The 21,249-nt window shown below is 37.7% G+C and overlaps 1 protein-coding gene across 1 annotated transcript in view; it reads right to left on the bottom strand.

The window, feature by feature from the left end:
* EVL (Enah/Vasp-like) overlaps positions 1-10,459 on the bottom strand; it is a 142,997-nt gene extending 132,538 nt beyond the window's left edge. The window contains exon 1 of the mRNA XM_063290317.1: positions 10,301-10,459. Within this exon, the coding sequence (XP_063146387.1) occupies positions 10,301-10,323 (23 nt within the window). The 5' untranslated portion in view covers positions 10,324-10,459. The remainder of the gene's footprint in view (positions 1-10,300) is intronic.
* Positions 10,460-21,249: the final 10,790 nt, after the last annotated feature.

The following is a 21,249-nucleotide window of genomic DNA, read 5'->3' as shown; positions in this document are numbered from 1 at the left end:
ATTAAAAAAAAGAGGACTTTGGAAAGACTGTTAATGTGATACACAATTGAAGTATCAATTGCAGACTGACCGTCTGAGACAATAGTGTCTGGCAAAGTACAATCACCCTGGAATCTGTATCTGCAACACCTCAGTGCTCTGTTTTAAAATAGCTCTTCCTATTTTTCCTGTTCTGACATGAATAAACTCAATTCCTTAATTCCCAGTTCACTATAAAAGAGAATATATGTAGCTCAGGGTTGAACTGTGGAGTCCTCAGTGCCCTCTGAGCTTGGTTGTTTGCTTGCAGACATTTCACTACTCAACTGGGTAACATCATCAGTGCATCATCAGTCACCTAGCATCATCAGTGCACTGATGATGTTACCTAGTCGGGTAAAGAAACATCTGCAAGCAAACAACCAAGCTCAGAGAGCACCAAGGACTCTTAGTTCACTATTTTTATTGGCAGATGACGACTCCAAACATAACAATTTTCTTAAATGGCAGAATACTGGAGAAAACCACTGAAGATTTATGAATTCTTGCTACAGATCTCTTTGCTTACAAGTAGAACAAGAAACCAAAACAAGTCCCCCTAAACAAACCAGATCTTCCTAAAAATTCAGTTCAAGTAAGTTTGATGAACATAATAAAATACCAATTGTTTCTTGCAAAACTGCTTTTATAGTGGGGTACTTATGGGAGTTTGTAAAACAGCCAGGCAAGATTTTTGGGACAGAGGGCACAGCTGGAATTTTGAGAGCAAGGTGTGGGTGCTGATTCCAAATGGCTTTCCTGAAGGGCAGGCACTCTCTCAAAACAACTGCAAGAAGGCAGAATGGGGGTGTCATTCCCTGCCATTCTTTCTAGCCAAAGGATGCTTCCTGCCATACCAGCTTACTTTTCAGCTTTTTGTTTTGGGTAAATGGGCACATTTCCAAATAAAACATTAGGTTTTAGCCAATTTTATTTCTTTAAGAATTCCCAGAGACATTCTTTTGAATAAAGATGATGCCAGACGCTGGCACTTCACAGATTTAATGTTTGTTTTTTGTTGAAGAGAGAGACAAGCAGCAGGCACCATGATTCCTATTCCTGACATAGTGCAATTCAACAGCCATCCACTGACTGTTTTTATACTAAGATGCAGCCTAACATTACATGAAACAGTTCTACATAATTTGTAAGGATTTCTGAAAGTGAGTAAATCCAGATTCAATCCCTGGCATGTCCAAACTAAAATATGTGAGGCAATCTATCAGCCAGACTATCAGGGCTAATTCAATATAGGGCATCTTCTAATTTCAAGTTATTTGTTTATTCAAATATTGTATCCTGCCTTTCACCATAATGGGCTTTCAAGATGGCTTACAAAAATAAAGCTGAAACCTGGTTAGACAGACAGAGGAAGGAAAGATGGAAGGAGACAGTTGTCAACTTCTATATATCTATGCTACAAGACTGCAAAGTGGTTCCAAAAGACTGCAAAATAGCACCACTCCCACAAGGAGCACATGTGGCTGATGAATATTATAGTCAAGGAAATGCTAACAAGCAAATCCATGTTGTGGGACAAGATTAATGTGGACCACCACACATGAGCTCTGCAAGACTGGTACATGGAGGTCAGAGACAATCTGAGGAACTTGTATGATGAAGGGTTGTGGAAGAATTAGCACAGCACCATTTCAAGGCCCAAAAAATTGGGTCAGTGCATCAGTTACACCCTTTCCTGGACTGGGAGACCCTACTCATGGTCACATCACTACTTTGTGAGCTGCTTTGGCTACCAGTGTGCTTCCAGGTGCAATTCAAGGTTCTGGTTGTCACCTTTAAAGTCCTTCAGGGCTAGAGGTTAGGATAAATGCAGAAATGCAGCTCTCACCCTTCAGAAAGTGTCTACAAAGAACCAGTGATGATTAAATGCTTTCTACTATGAATCTACCTGTATCCAGATCTACTGACTAAAAGTAAGCTATCTCTATTTTTCTTCATCTAGTAACTACTGTGTGAAGACTGAATTTATTTCTAAACGTAATTAAGCTTAATGTGCAAGTTCTCTTTTGGTTCACGCTTCTACTCTGCAAGATTGCTGTTAAATGCTTGGAGTTCTTTTATTAACCTTTAAAAACTCCATCAAGGGTTATGGGCCGAGTACAGACCAGTGCAGCCCAGCAGAGTTCAGTATACTGACCAAGAACTGATTTTTGAAAAGGCTTGGCCTCACAGCCAAAAAGAAAGCTGCTTGCACATTTAAAAGGCAAAGTTCAGAAGTTTTTTTTCTTCTCTCTGAACAGTGGAGAGAGAGGAGGGAGTTTCCCCCATACCAAGATTGATTGAGGATAATTACTCAGCATGGCTATTCAGATTGAGGATGCAGCTAGATTTTGAAGATTGCTTAGATGCTCTGGATTTACCTGGACCTAAACCAGAGGATGGGGAGGAAGTCAAAAACCAGTGGAAGAAAAAGGATAAGAGAGCTAAAATTCTTAATACTACATCTCTTCCAGATCAAAGATTAACAGAGATTAAAAATATTTCGGCTGCTAAGGAAATCACTGAGAATTTATGCACCCTATATTCAGAAGCTGATGATCAGAAAGTGATCTCTTCATTACGAGAACTGCATGCATGCAATTTGGAAGACAATGGAAATGTAAATGACCACCTGATCAGGCTACAGGCAATCTTTGATCAGCTGAGCACAGTTCAGAATCTCATGAATGAAAAACTTAAGATGTCTTTCATGCTGAGTACTTTACCAAATAATTTTTTTCAATTTGTTGCTGGTCTGAATGTAGAAGGGAAAAATCTTTCTCAAATTTTTGGAATGATCAGATCAGAATGCCGAAGGCAAAATAATCTGCATAACAATAAAGAGCCTGGCAGAGACGTAAGTTACCTAACAACGAAAGGGTAAACGTGAGCCAGAGCAGTCAGTGACACATCAGAAAAACAAAAAGAAAGAAAAAAGAGCCATTATCTCTGATTCATGTAAAAAGCAAGGACTTATTGCAAGGTTCTGCAGAAATATGAAGAAGGATTTTTTTTCAAGGATAAATCCAAGGAAAAACCTTTTAAAACTGAAAAGGCTTTACACACAGTTTATAAAACTGATACCAATAAATGTCCTAGACGATGGGTAATCGATTTGGGGCCAGCAGGCATCTATGTGGGAATAAATGTGACTTTTGTGAGCTAAATGAAACCACAGAAGGAAGCACAACATTAGCAGATAGCAATTCAACTTCAATTCAAGGAAAAGGAAGTGTGCCATTGCTATGCTTCAATGGAAGTGAACACAAAGATCTTGTGGCAGCAGATGTTTTCTATGTACTAGACTTAGAAGCCAATTTGCTAAGCGTCTCAACAATGAACAACAAAGGTTTTGATGTGATTTTTAATGCTAATGGACAATGTAAAGTCACCAGTGGAGAAAAGAATTATGTTACAGGTTTTCAAAAGGTTGGTGTCTACCAGGTGCACTGCGAACAACCGCCACTAGATGTCAGCCTCGCCTGTCAGCAACAAAAGGAGGACAACAGTGCCACCACTTGGCACAGACATTTTGTGCACTGTGATTTTAATGCAATTTTAAGAATGAAAACTGAAGGCATGGTAAGAGACTTTGAAATAAGCAACCATGATAAATGCCAATCAAAATGTGTGATATGCATCAAAGGAAAGGCAACAAGACCAGCCATGCCCAAACAAAGGGAAAGGCGGGCAACCAAGCCACTCAAACTTATCCACACTGATTTGTGTGGACCTCTTCTAGCATCAGTGGGCAGAAATAAATATGCTTTATAGATGATTTTTCCAGATACTGTGTGACCTACCTAATGAAGGAGAAATCCCGAACAGCTGACATGCTGAAAGCGTATGTAGCCATGGTGACCAACAAGTTCAAAAGAACCCTACAAGACCTCCAAAGCGACTGCAAAGCCATGCAAACATACCTAACACAAGTAGGTATAGAACACAGACTAACCACTCCAAACACACCTGAACAAAATGGAGTTGCAGAAAGGAAAAATCACTCACTAATGGACATGGTAAGATGCTTTTAGAAGCAGACCTGCCTGACAAATACTGGGCAGATGCTGTTTTAACAGCTACATACTTAACAGAATAGACTGCCAACCAAAGCCAACAAGGTAACACCTTTTGAGCTATGGCATGAATGCAAACCAAGCGTAAAGCATCTGAGAGTATTTGGATCCAAGGCTTATGCACACATACGAAAGGAGAAGAGATCCAAACAAGACCCCAGAGCTGAAGAAGGCATCATGGTCAGGTATGCTCCAGGAAGCAAGGGATACAGAATCCTGAAGCTGAAGACAGGAAAAGTAAGCACATGCAGAGAGGTGTACTTCAATGAACGAGAGAGAGGCTACCATAGTCATGCTGATGATGACTGCACAGAAACCAACAGTGGCAGTTACCAGCTTGAGATGTTTAGCCCAATATTCAAAGTCACAACCACCACACCAACCCAGAGGGAGAAAGACACCCAGGCAGAAACTCCACCAGAGTCAGATGATGAGGCTGAGAATGCAGAAGGGGTTGAACTGCCAAGTGCCTCTCCTGAACCTGCTCCAAGACGCTCATCACAACCCAACAAAGGAGAGATTCACCTACCTCACAAGGTCATCATTACCATAAGAACCTGAATTGTGGAACAAAGTGCAGCAAATGCCACCAGATGAAGCAAGCAAGTGGAAGAAGGCAGCACAAGAAGAGCTAGAGGCTCTATACAAGAACAAAACATGGACTTTGACAAAACTACCAAAAGGCAAGAAAGCCATAGGGTGCAAATGGGTTTTCAAAGCCAAACAAGATGAAAATGGAGAAGTACAAAGATACAAAGCTAGACTAGTCACAAAAGGCTATTCACAAAAACATGGACTTGATTATGATGAATGTTTTTCTCCTGTTGTAAAACATTCCACAATCAGAATGCTCCTAAGTCTGGCAGCCTCCAGGAACATGAATGTTGAACACCTAGATGTAAAGACTGCATTTCTACATGGAGAGATAGAAGAACTGTAGATGCTACAACCTCTAGGCTTTGCCAATCCCAAGACACAGCAACTCATTTGCAAACTTCAGAAGGGGATTTATGGCCTGAACCAAGCAGCAAGAGCATAGATGATTTTTCCAGATACTGTGTGACCTACCTAATGAAGGAGAAATCCCGAACAGTGGACATGCTGAAAGCGTATGTAGCCATGCCCAACAAGCCGTATGTAGCCGTGACCAACAAGTTCAACAGAACCCTTCAAGCCCTCCAGAGCGACTGCAGAGGAATAAGAAGTTGAACCAAGTAATTCTTAAGCAAAGTTTTGTTCAAGGCAAAGCTGATCCCTGTCTCTAGACAAGATGCAGAAATGGCAGAGAGGTGTACATTCTTTGTTATGTGGATGATTTGATGATTTGCCATAAAAGCAAAAGAGACATTGATGAAATCGTGTCCAACCTGAACAAAGAAGAAGAAGTCAGGCATCTGGGCAATGCCAGCTACTACTTGGGGATACAGATTGAAAAAGATGAAGATGGAAGCATTCTAAGCCAGAAACAAAAGATCCTAGAACTGTTGGAGAGCTTGGGACTGGAAAATGCCAATCCTATGCCAACACCAATGGAAACAAGTTTCCACAAGCAACAGGAACCTAGTGAACTCTTACCTGAGAAAAATGGCTATAAAAGTGCCATAGGTAAGCTATTGTATCTAGCCACTACCATTAGGCCAGACATAGCAGCTGCAGTAAATGTTCTATGCAGAAAAACTAGCACACCCACACAGAGACTGGTGTTAAGCGGGTGGGAAGGTATCTAAAGGGCACTATGCACTTAAAACTAAAGCTACCAACCACTGACAATCCTAAACTAGTGGGGTTTACAGATGCAGATTGGGCAAAAGACATTACTGACCGTAAATCCACTAGCAGGTATGTATTTTTCTATACGGGTGGAGCAGTAAGCTGGGGAAGCCATAAGCAAGCTACAGTTGCACATTCATCCATAGAGGCAGAGTATGTGTCAGCAGCAGAAGCATGCAAAGAGGTTTCATGGCTCAAGCTACTGCTTGAAGATGTGGGAATAGAGGAATATACACCTATTCAGGTCTATGAAGACAACCAAAGTTGTATTAGACTCTCACAGTCAGAAAAGATTAATGGGAGAACTAAACACATTGATGTTAAGTATCATGTATTAAAGGACATGCAAGAGCAAGGAATAGTCAGATTAGACTATTGTCCCACAAGGAACATGCGGACATTCTCACAAAGCCGTTGCCGAGGAGCAGTTACCAGGAACTGTGGAAGAAGTTGAACCTTGTGGACTCTGAGACATGCTAATTTGAGAAGGGGTGTTTGAATTATCAGGGGTCAACTCAGCATTGTCTCATAAGCATAAGGGGGTCTCTCTAGCAAACGCATCTCTATTGTGCTTGTGGAATGTCACATGGGTCACCTGATTTCCACTTCCTCCTTCTTCTTGGGTTTGGGGATTAACAATCTCCATTACCCTTCTGGCAGACCTGCAAGCAGGAGATGCTGCAGAAACCGCCCACAGTCCCTCTTTTGGGAGAGATGAGTGGTAGCAAAATTTGAATATTAAATGCCGCTCTTGCCCTTTAGAAAGTGTCTACAAAGAACCAGTGATGATTAAATGCTTCCTACTATGAATCTACCTGTATCTAGATCTACTGACTAAAAGTAAGCTATCTCTATTTTTCTTCATCTAGTAACTACTGTGTGAAGACTGAATTTATTTCTAAACGTAATTAAGCTTAATGTGCAAGTTCTCTTTTGGTTCACGCTTCTACTCTGCAAGATTGCTGTTAAATGCTTGGAGTTCTTTTATTAACCTTTAAAAACTCCATCAAGCCAAGCAAAGAAGCTCAGAACTTTGTGGAGTTCACTGATGAAGGATATGACCACTATTTGGACCTACATGACTGTTATCTCAAGTATATTAATCTTCATTTTCATTTTATATAGAAAAGGCCACTGAGGTTACCAGAGTGATCAAAATCAGCAACTTCAGTGTGGTGGAGATTATGCCATGTAAAAGGAGAAGCAGAAAGAATCCATTAGAGGACATCATAATTTAATAACTACATAATGACTATAGGTATGAACTGATGTTTTCTGCTTCAAAATAAATATGATGTATTAATTATTTAATTCTTTAAACAATCCGCTTTCAATGTTGCTTGTTTCATAGACTCCACATCATCAAATGCTAGATCCCACACCAAAATCAGACGTCAGAAAGATATCCATTGGTTTATTAAGATGGAAAATGAAGAGTGTACATCAAGCTGCAGAGTAAACAGACATAATGACCTCATTGGGAAGCTAGCCAAATGTTCTAGATAAGCACTTTTATGTTCTGAATATCCAAAGAGTCAGAAAACTCTGCAACACTTAAGTAACGCTATAATCAACCTGTTATTGTACTGTAATACCTTAGATATATAATGGCACTGATTCATTCAATTTGTAAAAGTATTCCCACTCTTAACCCAATACTTTCATCTCTGAGTTTATCTGTCACACTGCAATTTTTATAATCTTTTTAAAATGCCCCTATGGTCCTTCCTGAATACAAGTGGAGTCTTTTCAAATGAACAGACTTGGCATCCAGAAGACATGCAGAAACACATCAAGTGCAGCAACACAATAAATTGTCAGAAATCATACACAACTCCAATTACATGTATTGGTTTTATGTGACTTCAAAATTACATCTTGTTTTTCCCTTAAGAGCTACATTCTATCCCAGCAACCAGTTTTCCAGTTAAAGGCAACACAACTGAAGGTCAATAAACAAAAATGAGAACTAGTCAAAAGGAGAAGGGTGCATGTTTCTTAGCCTAATTTCCAGCTCTTCTTTTCCTGAGGGCTTAACATCTTCCACTATTAGTTCACCTAAAGGAAGCCTACATACGGCTAACTAAAGAAGATGGCAGTGCTTTCGATATCCACAATCTTTATCTGTCAAATGCTCCCACCCACTTAAAAATATTACAAAATATTATAGTATAATTAGGGTTTCCATTTTATTTGATATTTATCTGAATTCCACATTTCTTCATCTGTCAGTGCCTTTAGCTATGGTAGCTGAGAATTATGGGAAATATAATCCAACATAACATATTTGAAAAGTACTAAATTAGAAAAGGCTAACCTATGCAATATACTAGATGACAGATCCCCCTCAAAAACCTGCAATGAGGGGAGAAAAAGAAAAAAAAAAGAAATGGATGCAAGGGTAACAGAATGATACTCATTTATTTCAATTACATCTTCATCAATACTTGGTAAAATTTGCTTTTGATATCACCAATCCTAATTGGAATGCTACTTATGCAGTAGCAAATAAGAACATTTTCCTTCTTAATCAGCTATGTTCAATTTGAATCAACAACTGTAGAATTTAGAATTTAATTTTTCATTCTGGCTGATAAAGAATTATTTGTAGTTTAAAAACTTTCACATTCTTATGGAAGTATAACAATATAATCATGACATCAAATGAATGAAAAAATGCTGAGCATGGTGACTATGGTACAATCAATGCTAGTTGCTTATAGTGTATTCTAGAGACAGCCAACACCATTTTAGTGCCAATACAGAATAACGGGGACAGGTTTTATATCGCCTCAACAATGACTTGGTGATGCTGGATGACACTTCTAGTAGCTACTGAAGAAATGAGGTACCGTTTCCCCCAAAATAAACCTCTGTAACAAAAAAAAAAAAGCCTTGTATGCTACTTGCTCCAAGACAGCTAGGTATATTATAATCTTGTTTGAGGCTATCAACAGATAACTGTGTGGCTTTGCCTTCTGTGAGTTGGTATATAACAGTGAAGTTTATTTTATCTAACAATCTGATCTGAACATCATGACGAAAATCACTTTTGCATCACTTGGTTTCCATCTGTGCATGATGACAGCACAAAAAGACAGTAGGATTGGTCTCTCTTCTCTATTTGCAGTGTAACTTGGTGACAGTAATTGGCCCTCTTCAAGGTTTGGTAGCACTCTCATAACAATGCTACAACTGCAGTTACAATACATCATTGCACCGATTTCTAGTAAAATCCTTCCATTATCAAGATGGTAATTTTCCTGTTTTTATTAAATAGCACAAGTTTCCTTTTATTTTTTATCCTAAATTCCACTGACACCGATGACATACTTTCAGGAATTAAGAATTAACTATTGTCAATAATCTGCTAAGGATGTATCAGGCAGACAAGAGCAAAGATGCTACCAATATAACATCTGACATTAAATTATGTTAATCACTCAGTCGCTGTGAGTAAAGTCCATACTCCCCTCTTAGCCTAGTGTTCAGTTAAACGATCTGCTTCTCTCATACAAAAAGACACCAAGTTAGCTTTTTACATAATCTCATAATAAAATGACATTATGACAAAACAAAATAAAATGTGAACATCATGGAACTGTTCATTATTTTTACCAGTTAGTTTCAGTAAGAAATTAGTAGATACATCTTAAATAATAAGTTAAAAAAACACTGAAGATTATAATGTATAATATATCCCTATATTATTTATTTGTACATTAAGAACAGCATTGAGGTTCAATTATTAAATATAAATTTTTAAGACTGAATAGTTAAAAAAGGTGCCATCAACATCTCACAAAAAGAAAACACTTTTTATATTTAATATTTTTCCCTACTTACCCATTAGGTATACAGTACTTTATATTTTTACACAAAATCCCTGTACTGGTATCTAAAGCATTTTATTTTTACTAAGTGGTGTTACTGAAATCCTGCAGCAATGGAACCACAAGAAACAGACAGACATGTATATGGTGCAGAAGCTCCCCAATTTATTCCTATATGTGATCCGAGCATATCTTGCTCCTTAACTCTCATAATCTACATTCTTTACAGAGGAGAAACATTTGCCATGCACCAAAGATAGCAAAGATCCTTTTTATTTTTCCTGACAGAACACCATCTTTTTATAACTCTAAATTATACTTGCAGCTTCAGGCAGCAGCAGTGACAAAAATTCCAGTAAGATGTAAGAAGCTATTACTCATCTATGTACTTCATCATGCAGTTAGCTATTGTTTACCTGCAGCTCATCCTTGACACACCCACCTCCCAAACACTACGGAAGAGCTGCAATTTTTAGATGAAGGCAAAAATCCCTCTTGCATTTTGGAAGCCTTCTGCAACTGAAAAAGCAGACTGACATTACACAGCAAAAATCTTCCAGGAACAAAAAACCCAAGCATGCTGATGTATGAAACACAGCCTACCTGAATTCTTCAAATGCATACATGGCCTAGGAAATAGGACAGAGGCCTTGAAGTCTGCAAGATAACCTTGATAAGACTCAGGAGAAACATTTAGTTGGCCAAGTCACAGGCATAACCAAGAGCAGTAGGCTGTAAAGATTCTGGAAGAAAAGGGGCTGCAGATATTGGCCTGCAGCCTGCAGCTCAACCAGCTGCTGACAAGCAGCAGCTCGCAGGGAAAGGCGATAGAATACCATGTGATCATTCCAGCAAGTCTGATTAATGCAGCATACTCTAATAATACAGGCTGATATCTTTATTATTCAAGCCAATCCATGTCATACTTACAAAACCTGAAACACACAACACTTAGCACCTCTCATTTGGGGTTTGTGGGTTTTTTTGCCTTTTTAAATGAAATGATACATTTATTCACAGAAAAGGAAAATATGGGATCAAATAACGTGTTGTTTCAACAGGATTCACTGGAGTTCCACAAACTAAGACTGTGGGAATAGGATGTTAATTATATTGTTTACTATAGCTTTTTTTTATGCAAAATGTTACGAAAATGGCAATGAATCCTACATACTGTATTATGTTAACTGCTTCACAATTTGTATACAACTGCATGAAAAGGCATCTCCAAACAGGGCTAGAAAAAACTAGTCTGAGCACCTGAAGAGCTGCAGTCTCTCAGCAGAGTGATCATTTCTTATTTTGTTGCTAGTCCCGCCTCAGGCACGAAAGCCAGCTGGGTGACTTTGGGCCAATCACTCTCTCTCAGCTGAACCCACCTGACAGGGTTGGTGTGGGGAAAATAGGAGGAGGGAGGAGTATTAGGTAAGTTTGCTGCCTTGAGTTATTTGTAAAAATAATAAAGGTGGGATAAAAAAATCTAAAAATCTAAACAATTCCAGAAGACTCAACTCCACTCATCTCTGATACTGGGAGTTCTGTTAGGAATAATAGGAATTATAGTTCAATAGTTGGGTCAAGTTTGAGAACCAATGCACTCATCAAAAATAAGTAACCAGGTGCCTTCCAAACAATCTGGTCTAGAACTTTCATAGTTATTTCACATTTAACACTGATTCAGAGGAGTTACAGGTCTCAATTGATAACAGGCAGATCTTACATTTTCAGGAAGCCAAACTAGCAGGTAGTTTAGTTGGAAAACACTACATAGATCAGCATTCTTAACTGAACTATCTGTTGGCTATTGGTAGCTCATACGAACATCCTTTCTGCTGTACCTCATCAGCTAATATTCAGAGGTATGTGGTCTGTAAACCTGGAAGTAATATATAACTGTGATAGAATTACCATATTTGAACTCTCCCATCCCCACTCCCTGCAAAAAAAAAAAAAAGAGGATATGGGTGCAATCTGTCTACAGTAGCTTCCACATGGAAGCATGTGCATAAGTGCATATATGCAAAGGCTCCTCCCTGCAGACAGCTGTGCTGTAAGTGTGGAAACAGTCCCTTCACTTCTATTTCCAGGATAAGTAGGATTTAAGTGAAATATGTAACCAACAGGGCTACTCTCAATTCCTCCTATGCTGGTCTGAATCCATGAAGGTAATGCCTGAACAGGCTAGGGATCAAACCTAGAAGACTGCTCTTCAGCAAAAGCAAAATCTGATTTCTTTTTTGTAAGTCTGACACACTATAAATTAAACAACTTTCACACTCACAACTCAAGACAATGTATCTGAAGGGAGTACTGCAGCTGAGAAATAATCAAACATGGTCCAGGCTTGACTCTTGCCATACAAACCCTGGGGCCAGGAGGCGCACAAGTCAGTAGCAGCCATGGTGGCCACTGCCATTCTCAACCCTCTGATGCATCAAAGTGATGACCTTCCAGGTCAGAGAAAGCGAAAACAGAACATCACTACAGCACTGTTTTTTCCTCACAACTAAGCAAACCTGCTCTTTCTAGGGCTCTCCAACCTCTTTAAAAACAAGGAATCCCACACATTTTTGCTATTTTTAGTTTTCTAGGGAGTTCGATGTTTAAAAGAAAGATCCCACTGGGAAGTCCCAGATGGATGGTAACTCCAGGTGTTATGATTAGTAACATTATCTTCCATTAATTTGTCCAAACTGTGTAAGTACAGTAAAATGGCTGGCTGGAGCTATAATGAGTCCTTTGCCATGTAGGAATCTTGCCCTTCTGCTCCTGCCTCTCCACTGTTTTTGGGGGGGGGGGCATGATGGCTATCAAAAATCACTAAAATGCATGATTAATTGGCTAGATTACCACAACATGCTATATTACTATAATCTAAAATGGGGTCTGTGGTTCAGACACTGTCTTATCATGTTATGCGAACCAGATCATCATATTATGGCAAAGGAACTGTGAATGTTTAACAAATGTTTAGTGTTCAGCAAATGAAAAGTTTTAAAATGAGACTCAGAAAAGACCAACTAAATAGTGTGACTTAAAAGGGCCAAACCAGCAGTCACATTTTGAAAGAAACAGCGCTGACTGAGGGAAGTCGAAAGTGTCAGGAATTGAAATATGCATCAGGCAAAAGCTTGTCTGCCTAGCAACAGTACAAGGAGCAATGTGGAACATTCTAGTTTAGCAGACAACATACGGTCATGGGAACAAACTTTCAAACATGAGCAGCATTCATTATTAAAAACATGGCCTTTAAAAAAGAGGCAGGTCGTCTGCAAAAAGAAGCCTTATTTATTTGCAGGATATTAGAAAATTCAGTGTTTTGCAATGTGCAGAAAGAGAAAGAAGGCTGTCTAGGAAAGCATTTCTGGAATATTTCCAAAGTACCAACTACCCCCCAAAAAGCTTTAAAAGATGGTGTTCACGTAAACATAACTTCCTCATCAATCCTAAATTCATTTCCTTTGAAGTCAACTGGTGACAGAATCTGGTTCATTAAAGGTTTAAGGCTGCAACCTTGTCACATTTTCTGTCAGTGTTCATTGAACTTCATCGGAAAAAAATTCTATACTACAGTTTTGAACCTGATTTATACTTTTCTAATTGTCATGTATTCCAACTAAGAAATCTTGTAAATTCTGTCTCAGACATTATCTTATCACTGTAATAACTCAGATATGCAATCCCATTAAAGAGACCTTTAATAGGACTAAAACTTCTGCTCAAGTGCCTAAGTGAATGACCAACTCAAAAGAAGCAATGGGAAATGTGATGCTTTACTTCAGCTAAGAACTAGACTTCTGTTAGAGAGAAATAATGGCTTTGCATCAAGAATACTTAAATATTCTTTATCCTTATTTATACAGTTATAATGACTCAAAATCAGTAAAACTTTCTGAACAGAATTTATGCAACATTTAGAACTCACCAGTTCCTAAGATAAATGAAGCACTCATACACACACACTTGTCCTGTTTGTATTTTTACATGGTAAAAATGAATAAGTAATGAAATATTCCGAGATCTCACAATTAAATTTGATGATGCTTTAGAATCCAGTAGTACATACTTTCCCTACAGTCCATTTTTCTCTTCACCATACACCTTTACAATCTACAATTGTTTTGTAATAGTCAATATTTTCCAGTATCTTTCCTCCAGAGACCATCCTATTAATCCCCCAGTAGTTAATCATGATTCAACAATCATTCAAAAATCAGAAATTATCTGTAATATATGACTATAGATAGATAAAAAACTGGTATATCTCTGGCCCTTACCTTAAATCCACTTACACAAAAACATAAATTATTAATGGAATCAAGAGAGAAAACAAAAAAATTGTATATTTATTAAAATATTTCAAAAACATCCAGTTAACCCAGTCTGTAGACAAATACACTGTATGTTAGTTAAAGCAACTTCCCACAATTTAAAAATAATAAACATACATAACATTAAGTATGACCAAATGATGTATTAGAATGTATTCAGAAAGCCAGTAATTAAACAAAATAATTACATGGAAATTTGAAGGCTTACTTTATTAAAACACAGTCTATTATGTCCACAGATTTATCATAGACCATGTAATCTGATCAAATATCTATTTCCATGTTACCACATTATCTTTCATTTTCAAAGTTTATATTTCCACTTTTGAGGTTGTAATCAAAGGTTGTTGTCAGCCCCACTAGGTAGACCAGATCAGGAATCAACTCCACAAAAAGGCTAAAACTACTTTTATTGCGAGCGGCTATAATAGCAGAATCTTGCAAATCTGATTGTGCAGTACCTCCTCCTCCTCTTATACTCATGTGAATTAGGGAGATGTATAAGAGGATGAGTCACAAAAGGATCAGCCATGTTTGCCTTGATACTAACCAATGGGAAAGAATTAATTCAAGAAATTGAAGTGTCAGGTTTATACCCAAGGCCACAGCAGTAAATAGCTCTTTAGAACTTCCAACCCTCACTCAGGATCTTTCTTGGGAAGTCAAGGACTGGGTTAGCACAGGTAAGTTTATTACAGATACAAAATATTCCTAATGAAGAAATAAATCAGTTTCTACAGAGTTTAATCTGCCATATACACTTGTGTGTGTTCCAAGATATAAATCCTGAGTTTCATTCTCTTCCCTTTTTGTTGAAACAGACTCCATGCTCCCTTTTCTCAGGCCAGGCTGCTAATGCACCTGCACTATGTTTACGTAACGTGCTTGTCTGTTTCTAGTTGTCAGCTCCAGCCCTCACAGGAAGTAACAAGAACATAGGGCAAACATGAAATGTGATGCTGGACTGCCTTATGAGAGCTAATTATTACATTTTCTGAATTTTGCAAACTGATTGAGAGTAGAGCTGAGCCACAGCACCTAGTGCAATGATCAGCTGTTCCACAGCTAGCAGTGTGGCACAGTGGCAGCAATGGAGCTGGCAGAACCAGTTTATTATTCAAATTTATTATTCAAATTTAATTACCGCCCATCTCCCCCAAAAGAGGGACTCTGGGCGGTTTACAATAAAACCGTTCTTAAACATTAAACAGCACACCACTGATTTGGAGGTATGTTTTGCATCACTGTCTTGCTCTTTTTGGCTTCAATTTCTACACGGATACAGGATGCTAGCTTGAAGGCAAAGAAACAGCTTTGCTAGAACTGCTCCAACACTTGTCAGAATTACAAAACAGAAAACACAGGTCACAAATGGTCTGCTGAAAAGTTTAGCTGGTGCTGGAGTAGTTGTTCACAAGCCTATAGTACAGTGTTGTGTATACAACAATGATCTGCATAGGAGAGTTGTTAAGGAGGAACTTTTTTCTCCAACCTCATTACAAAAGTCATTATCTAAAGCAGCCTTTCTTAACTGGGGTTCAGTGAGAAGTTGTTAGGGGTTCCATGAGAGATCATGATTGAAAAAAATAAAAATCTTTTTTTTTTAACTTTGTTACCACAGAATGCTTGTGGGAATTTTTATGTATTGCTATTCAGCTGCCAGCCTGCCACTTTGCTATTGTTGTGAACATTGTAAAATGTGGATTGTGTAGGTTAGAAGCTTGCTGCAGTAGTCTAACCACAGTTGATGAAAAATGAATCCCTGTTGCAAGTGGTAACTGTGAGGCCAGAAGCAACCTCTAAATTGTATACCTGCACTTTCAAGAGGAGTGCAAAGCCATCCTGAATCAATGGAGGGAGGAGGACTTAATCAGATCACTCCCTCACCTACAAACAGCACCTCCATCTTATAGCCGCCAAAAACTGGGTCAGGACTTCCAAAGCACCTGTGGCTTGGCTTGGTATGGCGATGTGTAATTGAATATAATGAAATATTGTAGGTACCTCACCCCAAAGCGACATATGACCTCTCCTAGTAGTTTCACCTCCACATTCAAGAGCATAGCTGAAGCTTGCAGCACACCACAATGGAGAAGCCAAGGGCTTGACCACTCTTCTCGCCTGTGCACTGACTGGCACCATACTCTCAGGTAGGAGGTAAACCATTAAAACCACCTCCACCCTAACCCTAACTCCAAACTGTCCAGCAGGATGCCATTACTGATGCTATCAAACATCATCCAAAGGACTCCTGCAGGAGGTATGGCAGACTAGAGATGGCTCTGTGAAAGCAGAGCTGACAGCTGCAGCAAAGACCCAGAACCGGTGAGACCGGTTCCTTGGAACCTCTCCAGATAATAAGAGGACAGGAGATCGCCCACATGTGTTCCGGATGGTTGCTCCTCCCGAGATTGCAGGACAGCGGTTTTCCGTGGATTTGAGCACCAGGAAAAGACGGGATTAGCCATCTTGCTCGCAACCACGGCAGAGACTTTTAAAAGACACTAACTTTGCAAACCTCACTTTCTAGTCACTTTCAGAAATTGCTTATTAACTACTTCTAACCTATTAGAGAACTTCAGAACAAGTTTGAAAATGCCAGGTGAGTCTGCCTTCAATTCTGAATGAAATAAAATTTTAATCATAAACTTGAGAATTTAAAGGATCTGAAAAAATAGCAAAAAGCTAAACATTTTGATCTTAGAAAGCTATAAACAGACTAATACTGAAGGAGACTTGAAGAATGGAATCAGAAAATAGTTTTAAGGATTTGTTTGCAGATAAGAGATGCGATATGGGATGAAGAGATAAATGTTTATAACTTTAGAGGGTGAAGAACTACTAAATTTGTTTGTACTTGTGATGAAGGTTGGAAGTCACTTTATATATTTTTCTCTTTAATATATTCTTTCTTTTCTCTTTTTCCTTGCACTTTTTACTCCTTCTATTTTCCTTTAAGTTTAGTTCATATTAGATTTTAATATTATAATAAAAATTATTTTATATATATATATATATATATACAATAAATTTTGTTATACCTCCTCAAGATTTTGGCAGATTCCACTAGATCAGGGCAACTATTTGCAGCCTCAATTTGTAGCCTCCAGACTCCTCCCAGAGTTGGCGGGACTGAAATTTCCAATCCTTTTTTCTGTTCTAGGGAGGTTTAAGGTTCACCCACATATCACCTCTTCAAAACCCTTTTCCCAAAAACTGTACTGATTCTCTTTTCATTTTTGGGGTAAGTTTTTTCTCTTTTAAAAATGTTTAAGAATGGAACCAGAGGAAAGAAAATAAGAAAAAAGGAACAGAAAGAGGGATTCACACATTTTAAAAAATAGATTAGAATTTACAAAATGTAATGAAAAAACAAAAACAGTCCTCCATTATTCTACTTGATTTTGGTTACGTTCCATCAAGTCAGTGTCAACTCAGCAACCGCACAGATAGACCTCTTGGAGGATGTGTCTCCATCCTGGTCCTTCAGGTCTTCCAATGCTGTACCCATTGCCATTGTAACTGAGTCTATCCATCTTGCTGCTGGTTGTCTTCTTCTCTTTCCTTCCACCTTTCCCAGCATTAGGGCCTTCTCCAGAGAGAAAGGTCTCATAATGTGTCCAAAGTATTATAATTTAAGTCTGGTCATTTGTGTTCAAGTGAGAACTCTTGAGTTGATTTATTTGATGACCCATTTGTTTGTTTCCTTGGCTATCCGTGATATTTTCAGGAATCTTTTCCAACACCGAAGTTCAAAAGCATTAATACTCTTTCTATAGTGCTTCTTCAAGTCCTACTTTCACTTTGATAGAGTATCACAGGGAAAATCATTGCCTGCACAATTCTGACCTTTGTAGATCATCACATCTAAACATCATCACATCTAAATTTCTAAGTTTTTTAGTAAGAATTTTACTAAGTTTCAAGCAAAGATAAAAGCTACAGAAAAACAAAAAACTACAAACAAAAAAAAGAAAAAACTAAAAAAAAGTGTAGAAACGCAAGATAATTTTTTTTTACATTACACAAAGAGGTGACTTCTGACTTTTAACAGCAAGGATATACAATTTTCCATAATCAGTCCCTTACTCTGTATTAAACCAAAATCACATTTCTATAAGTCATTCCATTGGCACATTATAAAAATCACTAAATACAGTTGCTCCCTCCCCTTATTTTAAAAGAATGAAAATATCTCCTCCTAACCAACTCCCCCCCCAAAGATAACATTTATTTCTTTCCTACTATTCTGTACCTTCCTGTCTACTATAATAAAGATCAAACTAAAAATAGATATAAATTGTTTGCCATTGTACTTAATACAATTTTAATAATCTTAATCTTATTAAACCCATTTTTATACCTTAATAATCTTAATCCAAATCTTTAAAAGATAGATGAAATTAGCCAAACCCCAAAAGCAAACCAGATATTCTTAAATTCTTCAACTCGACTATCCGATCTTCATCCAGTATTTCAACAGAAGTCCCGATCTCACTCTAAGAGACATTTCTGTCGCTGTTAAATTCCTCAGTTTCATCCATGACATCCCCAACCAGATGACACATTTTAGACCTCATGTTTTCCACAATGTCCTGAATGCCTTGCATTAAAAAGTTGGTAGGAATCAGAAAGAATCTGTTTAAAATCTTGTTGGAAGAAAGAAAAAGTTTGTTCAAAATCCTCCATGTCTCAAGCAGTAGCTTATGGCACCCCCTAGGAGCATAACCAACGAAAGTCAAAGATAGGAAAGAATTCTGAAATGTGTTTACATTTATTGGCTGTTTATATTGTAATTTATATTTTTATGGTTTTAATTGCTGATTTTATTGTAAACCACTCAGAGTCCCCCTTTTGGGGGGAGATGGGCAGTGATAGAAATTCAAGAAATAAATAAAATTTATAACTTTCTAAGATCAAAATCTTACTTAGCTTTTTGCTATTTATTTCAGATTCTTTAAATTCTTTTTTTATAAAGCTTTATTAATTTTTTCAACATATACATAAAATACATACAAACTAAAAAGAATGAAACAAAGAATACAAGAAAAAAGAAAACTAAAAAAGTACGAAAATACAGAAAGGACTATTACATGGTGGCTTCCAACTTTCTACAACAAAGATATATATAACCCATTATCAATCTCTTACTCTCATTTAAACTAAAATAAACATTATTTCTATAAAGCATTTCCATCTCTATATGACATTCTCCTCTAAAACAAACTATCTCTCCCTCTTAAAAAAAATAAAAAACCCTTTCTAACGTAATTATTCGCCTAATAAGCAAATACTCAAATATTATCCTACTTCACTAAAATTTTACTCCTCTCTGCCTACTAAAATAACAATAAATAAATTATCTACATTTGGTTAATGTCTTTTTACCTTTAAGAGACCATCCTGATAAACACATTTAAACAACTATCCGACTTCAGAATAGACTAAGGCATTTACATATCTCGGTATTACACACAAAGCTTTCCCCTTACAAGTCTCAAATTCAGCAGCCAGCCTTGATTCTTGGACTCGATTTTCCAGGAACGAAGCCAATTGTCTCTCTCCCGTTGTGCCCAAAACTCTTCTTTCTTCAGAATCAAAGTTAACTCTCCACAGTCCAATTTTTCTCCCTTCACTTTTTGACTTAAAAACGATAGTCCTCATTTTCTTCTTTAAAGAAGGAGCACTACTATCAAAGTAGTTTTCACTTTTGTCTTCTTTTTCAAGTTGTTGGTAGGCTTTAGACTCTACAAGTTCTAGGAGACGATCCAGGGCTTGGGTGACGTCAAGATAGAGTTCTTTAAAGATTGCTTTCATTTCTTCCATGTCTTTCCACAGTGTGTTATCAGGAGAAAAAAGATGTAAAGAAGAGCCGTTCTCACAGGAAAGCAGAGGCAGATAGCTCAAAATTCAACTCCGCAGATTCAATGAAGTAGATAAATCTTCTATAATCCTCAAAACATTAAGAAAATAAAAATAAATAAAAATCTTTAAATCCCAATATTAGAATTTAAATATTTAAAAAGCCAACTTTCCAAATTAATAAATTCCAAAAATAATGAAAATCACCAAGAGCTTCGCATTTCTTTGTTGCAAAAGGTAACAAACAAACAAACAAACAAACAAAACCCTTGGTGTTTTAGAAATGGGGTGGTAAGATTTAGTGTCCGTTTTATGGCTTCAGTGCAGCCCCGAACTTGATGACATCTGCGCCTCCCAGCATTCTCAGTCACAGATTGATCGTAGTTTAGAAGTAATTAATGAGCAATTTCTGAAAGTGATTAGAAAGTAAGGTTTGCGAAGTTAGTGTCCTTTAAAAGTCGCTGCCGTGGTTGCCAGCAAGATGGCCAATCCCATTGTCTCCCAGTGCTCAAACCTGCAGTGTCCTCACAGGGAGCAGCCATCTGGAGTACATAAGGGCTATCTCCCATCTTATCCAGAGAGGTTCCAAGGGACTGGTCTACTCACTGGTTCCTTGGTTCTTTGCTGTGGTCGTCAGCTCCGCTTTTGCAGAGCTGTCTTTAGTTCGCCATACCTCCCCAAAAGTCAATGTATAACATTTCATACTAGCCATTTCACTAAATATACCTCATTAGAGGAGGTAAAATGCTGTCCATGCTCATACATACACACACACACACGTACGCACACACATAAATACACCAAACTGGCTCTCTGTCCTTTTATATACTTTCTACATTTAAACCCCCCAAAAATTTAAAAGTCCATTTATATCCTTTCAAGATTTCTTCTGGGTTTAAATATAACTTTAATTGGCAAAGCCACATTCAGTACAATGCTGCTTCTTTTTTGCCCTTAAATCTGCAAGGAATCTCTCAAGTATTTGCCTTCTTTTTGAACTATTAGTGAAACTTATGTCAAATATCTCATTTCTTTTTGGCATGCAGTATTCTGCAATACTTTGTGGTTCACTCCCACAGTCTTTTCTCTCTTGATTTAGCTGCATGCTTTTAAAGAAATCAATAGCTTCATTTCTAAATCTAAAATTATTATGATTTTCTGAATATCTTAATTCTTGCTGCTACCAGTTTTACATTGTAGGGGATCTCTTGGGGATTTTTAAACGCTTTAACTCTTCAGCAATTTCTTATGTTCTCCTTTTGTTTCCACTCCACTTCTAATATTATTAACTGTTTTCATTAAATGGCAACTTATCTATTATGCAATAATTTTAATATCATGTTCTACTATAAATCCCTC

Source organism: Candoia aspera, chromosome 1 (genome assembly GCF_035149785.1).
Source record: "Candoia aspera isolate rCanAsp1 chromosome 1, rCanAsp1.hap2, whole genome shotgun sequence".
Taxonomy (NCBI): Eukaryota; Metazoa; Chordata; class Lepidosauria; order Squamata; family Boidae; genus Candoia; species Candoia aspera.
This window is presented reverse-complemented; position numbering and strand designations above follow the sequence as displayed.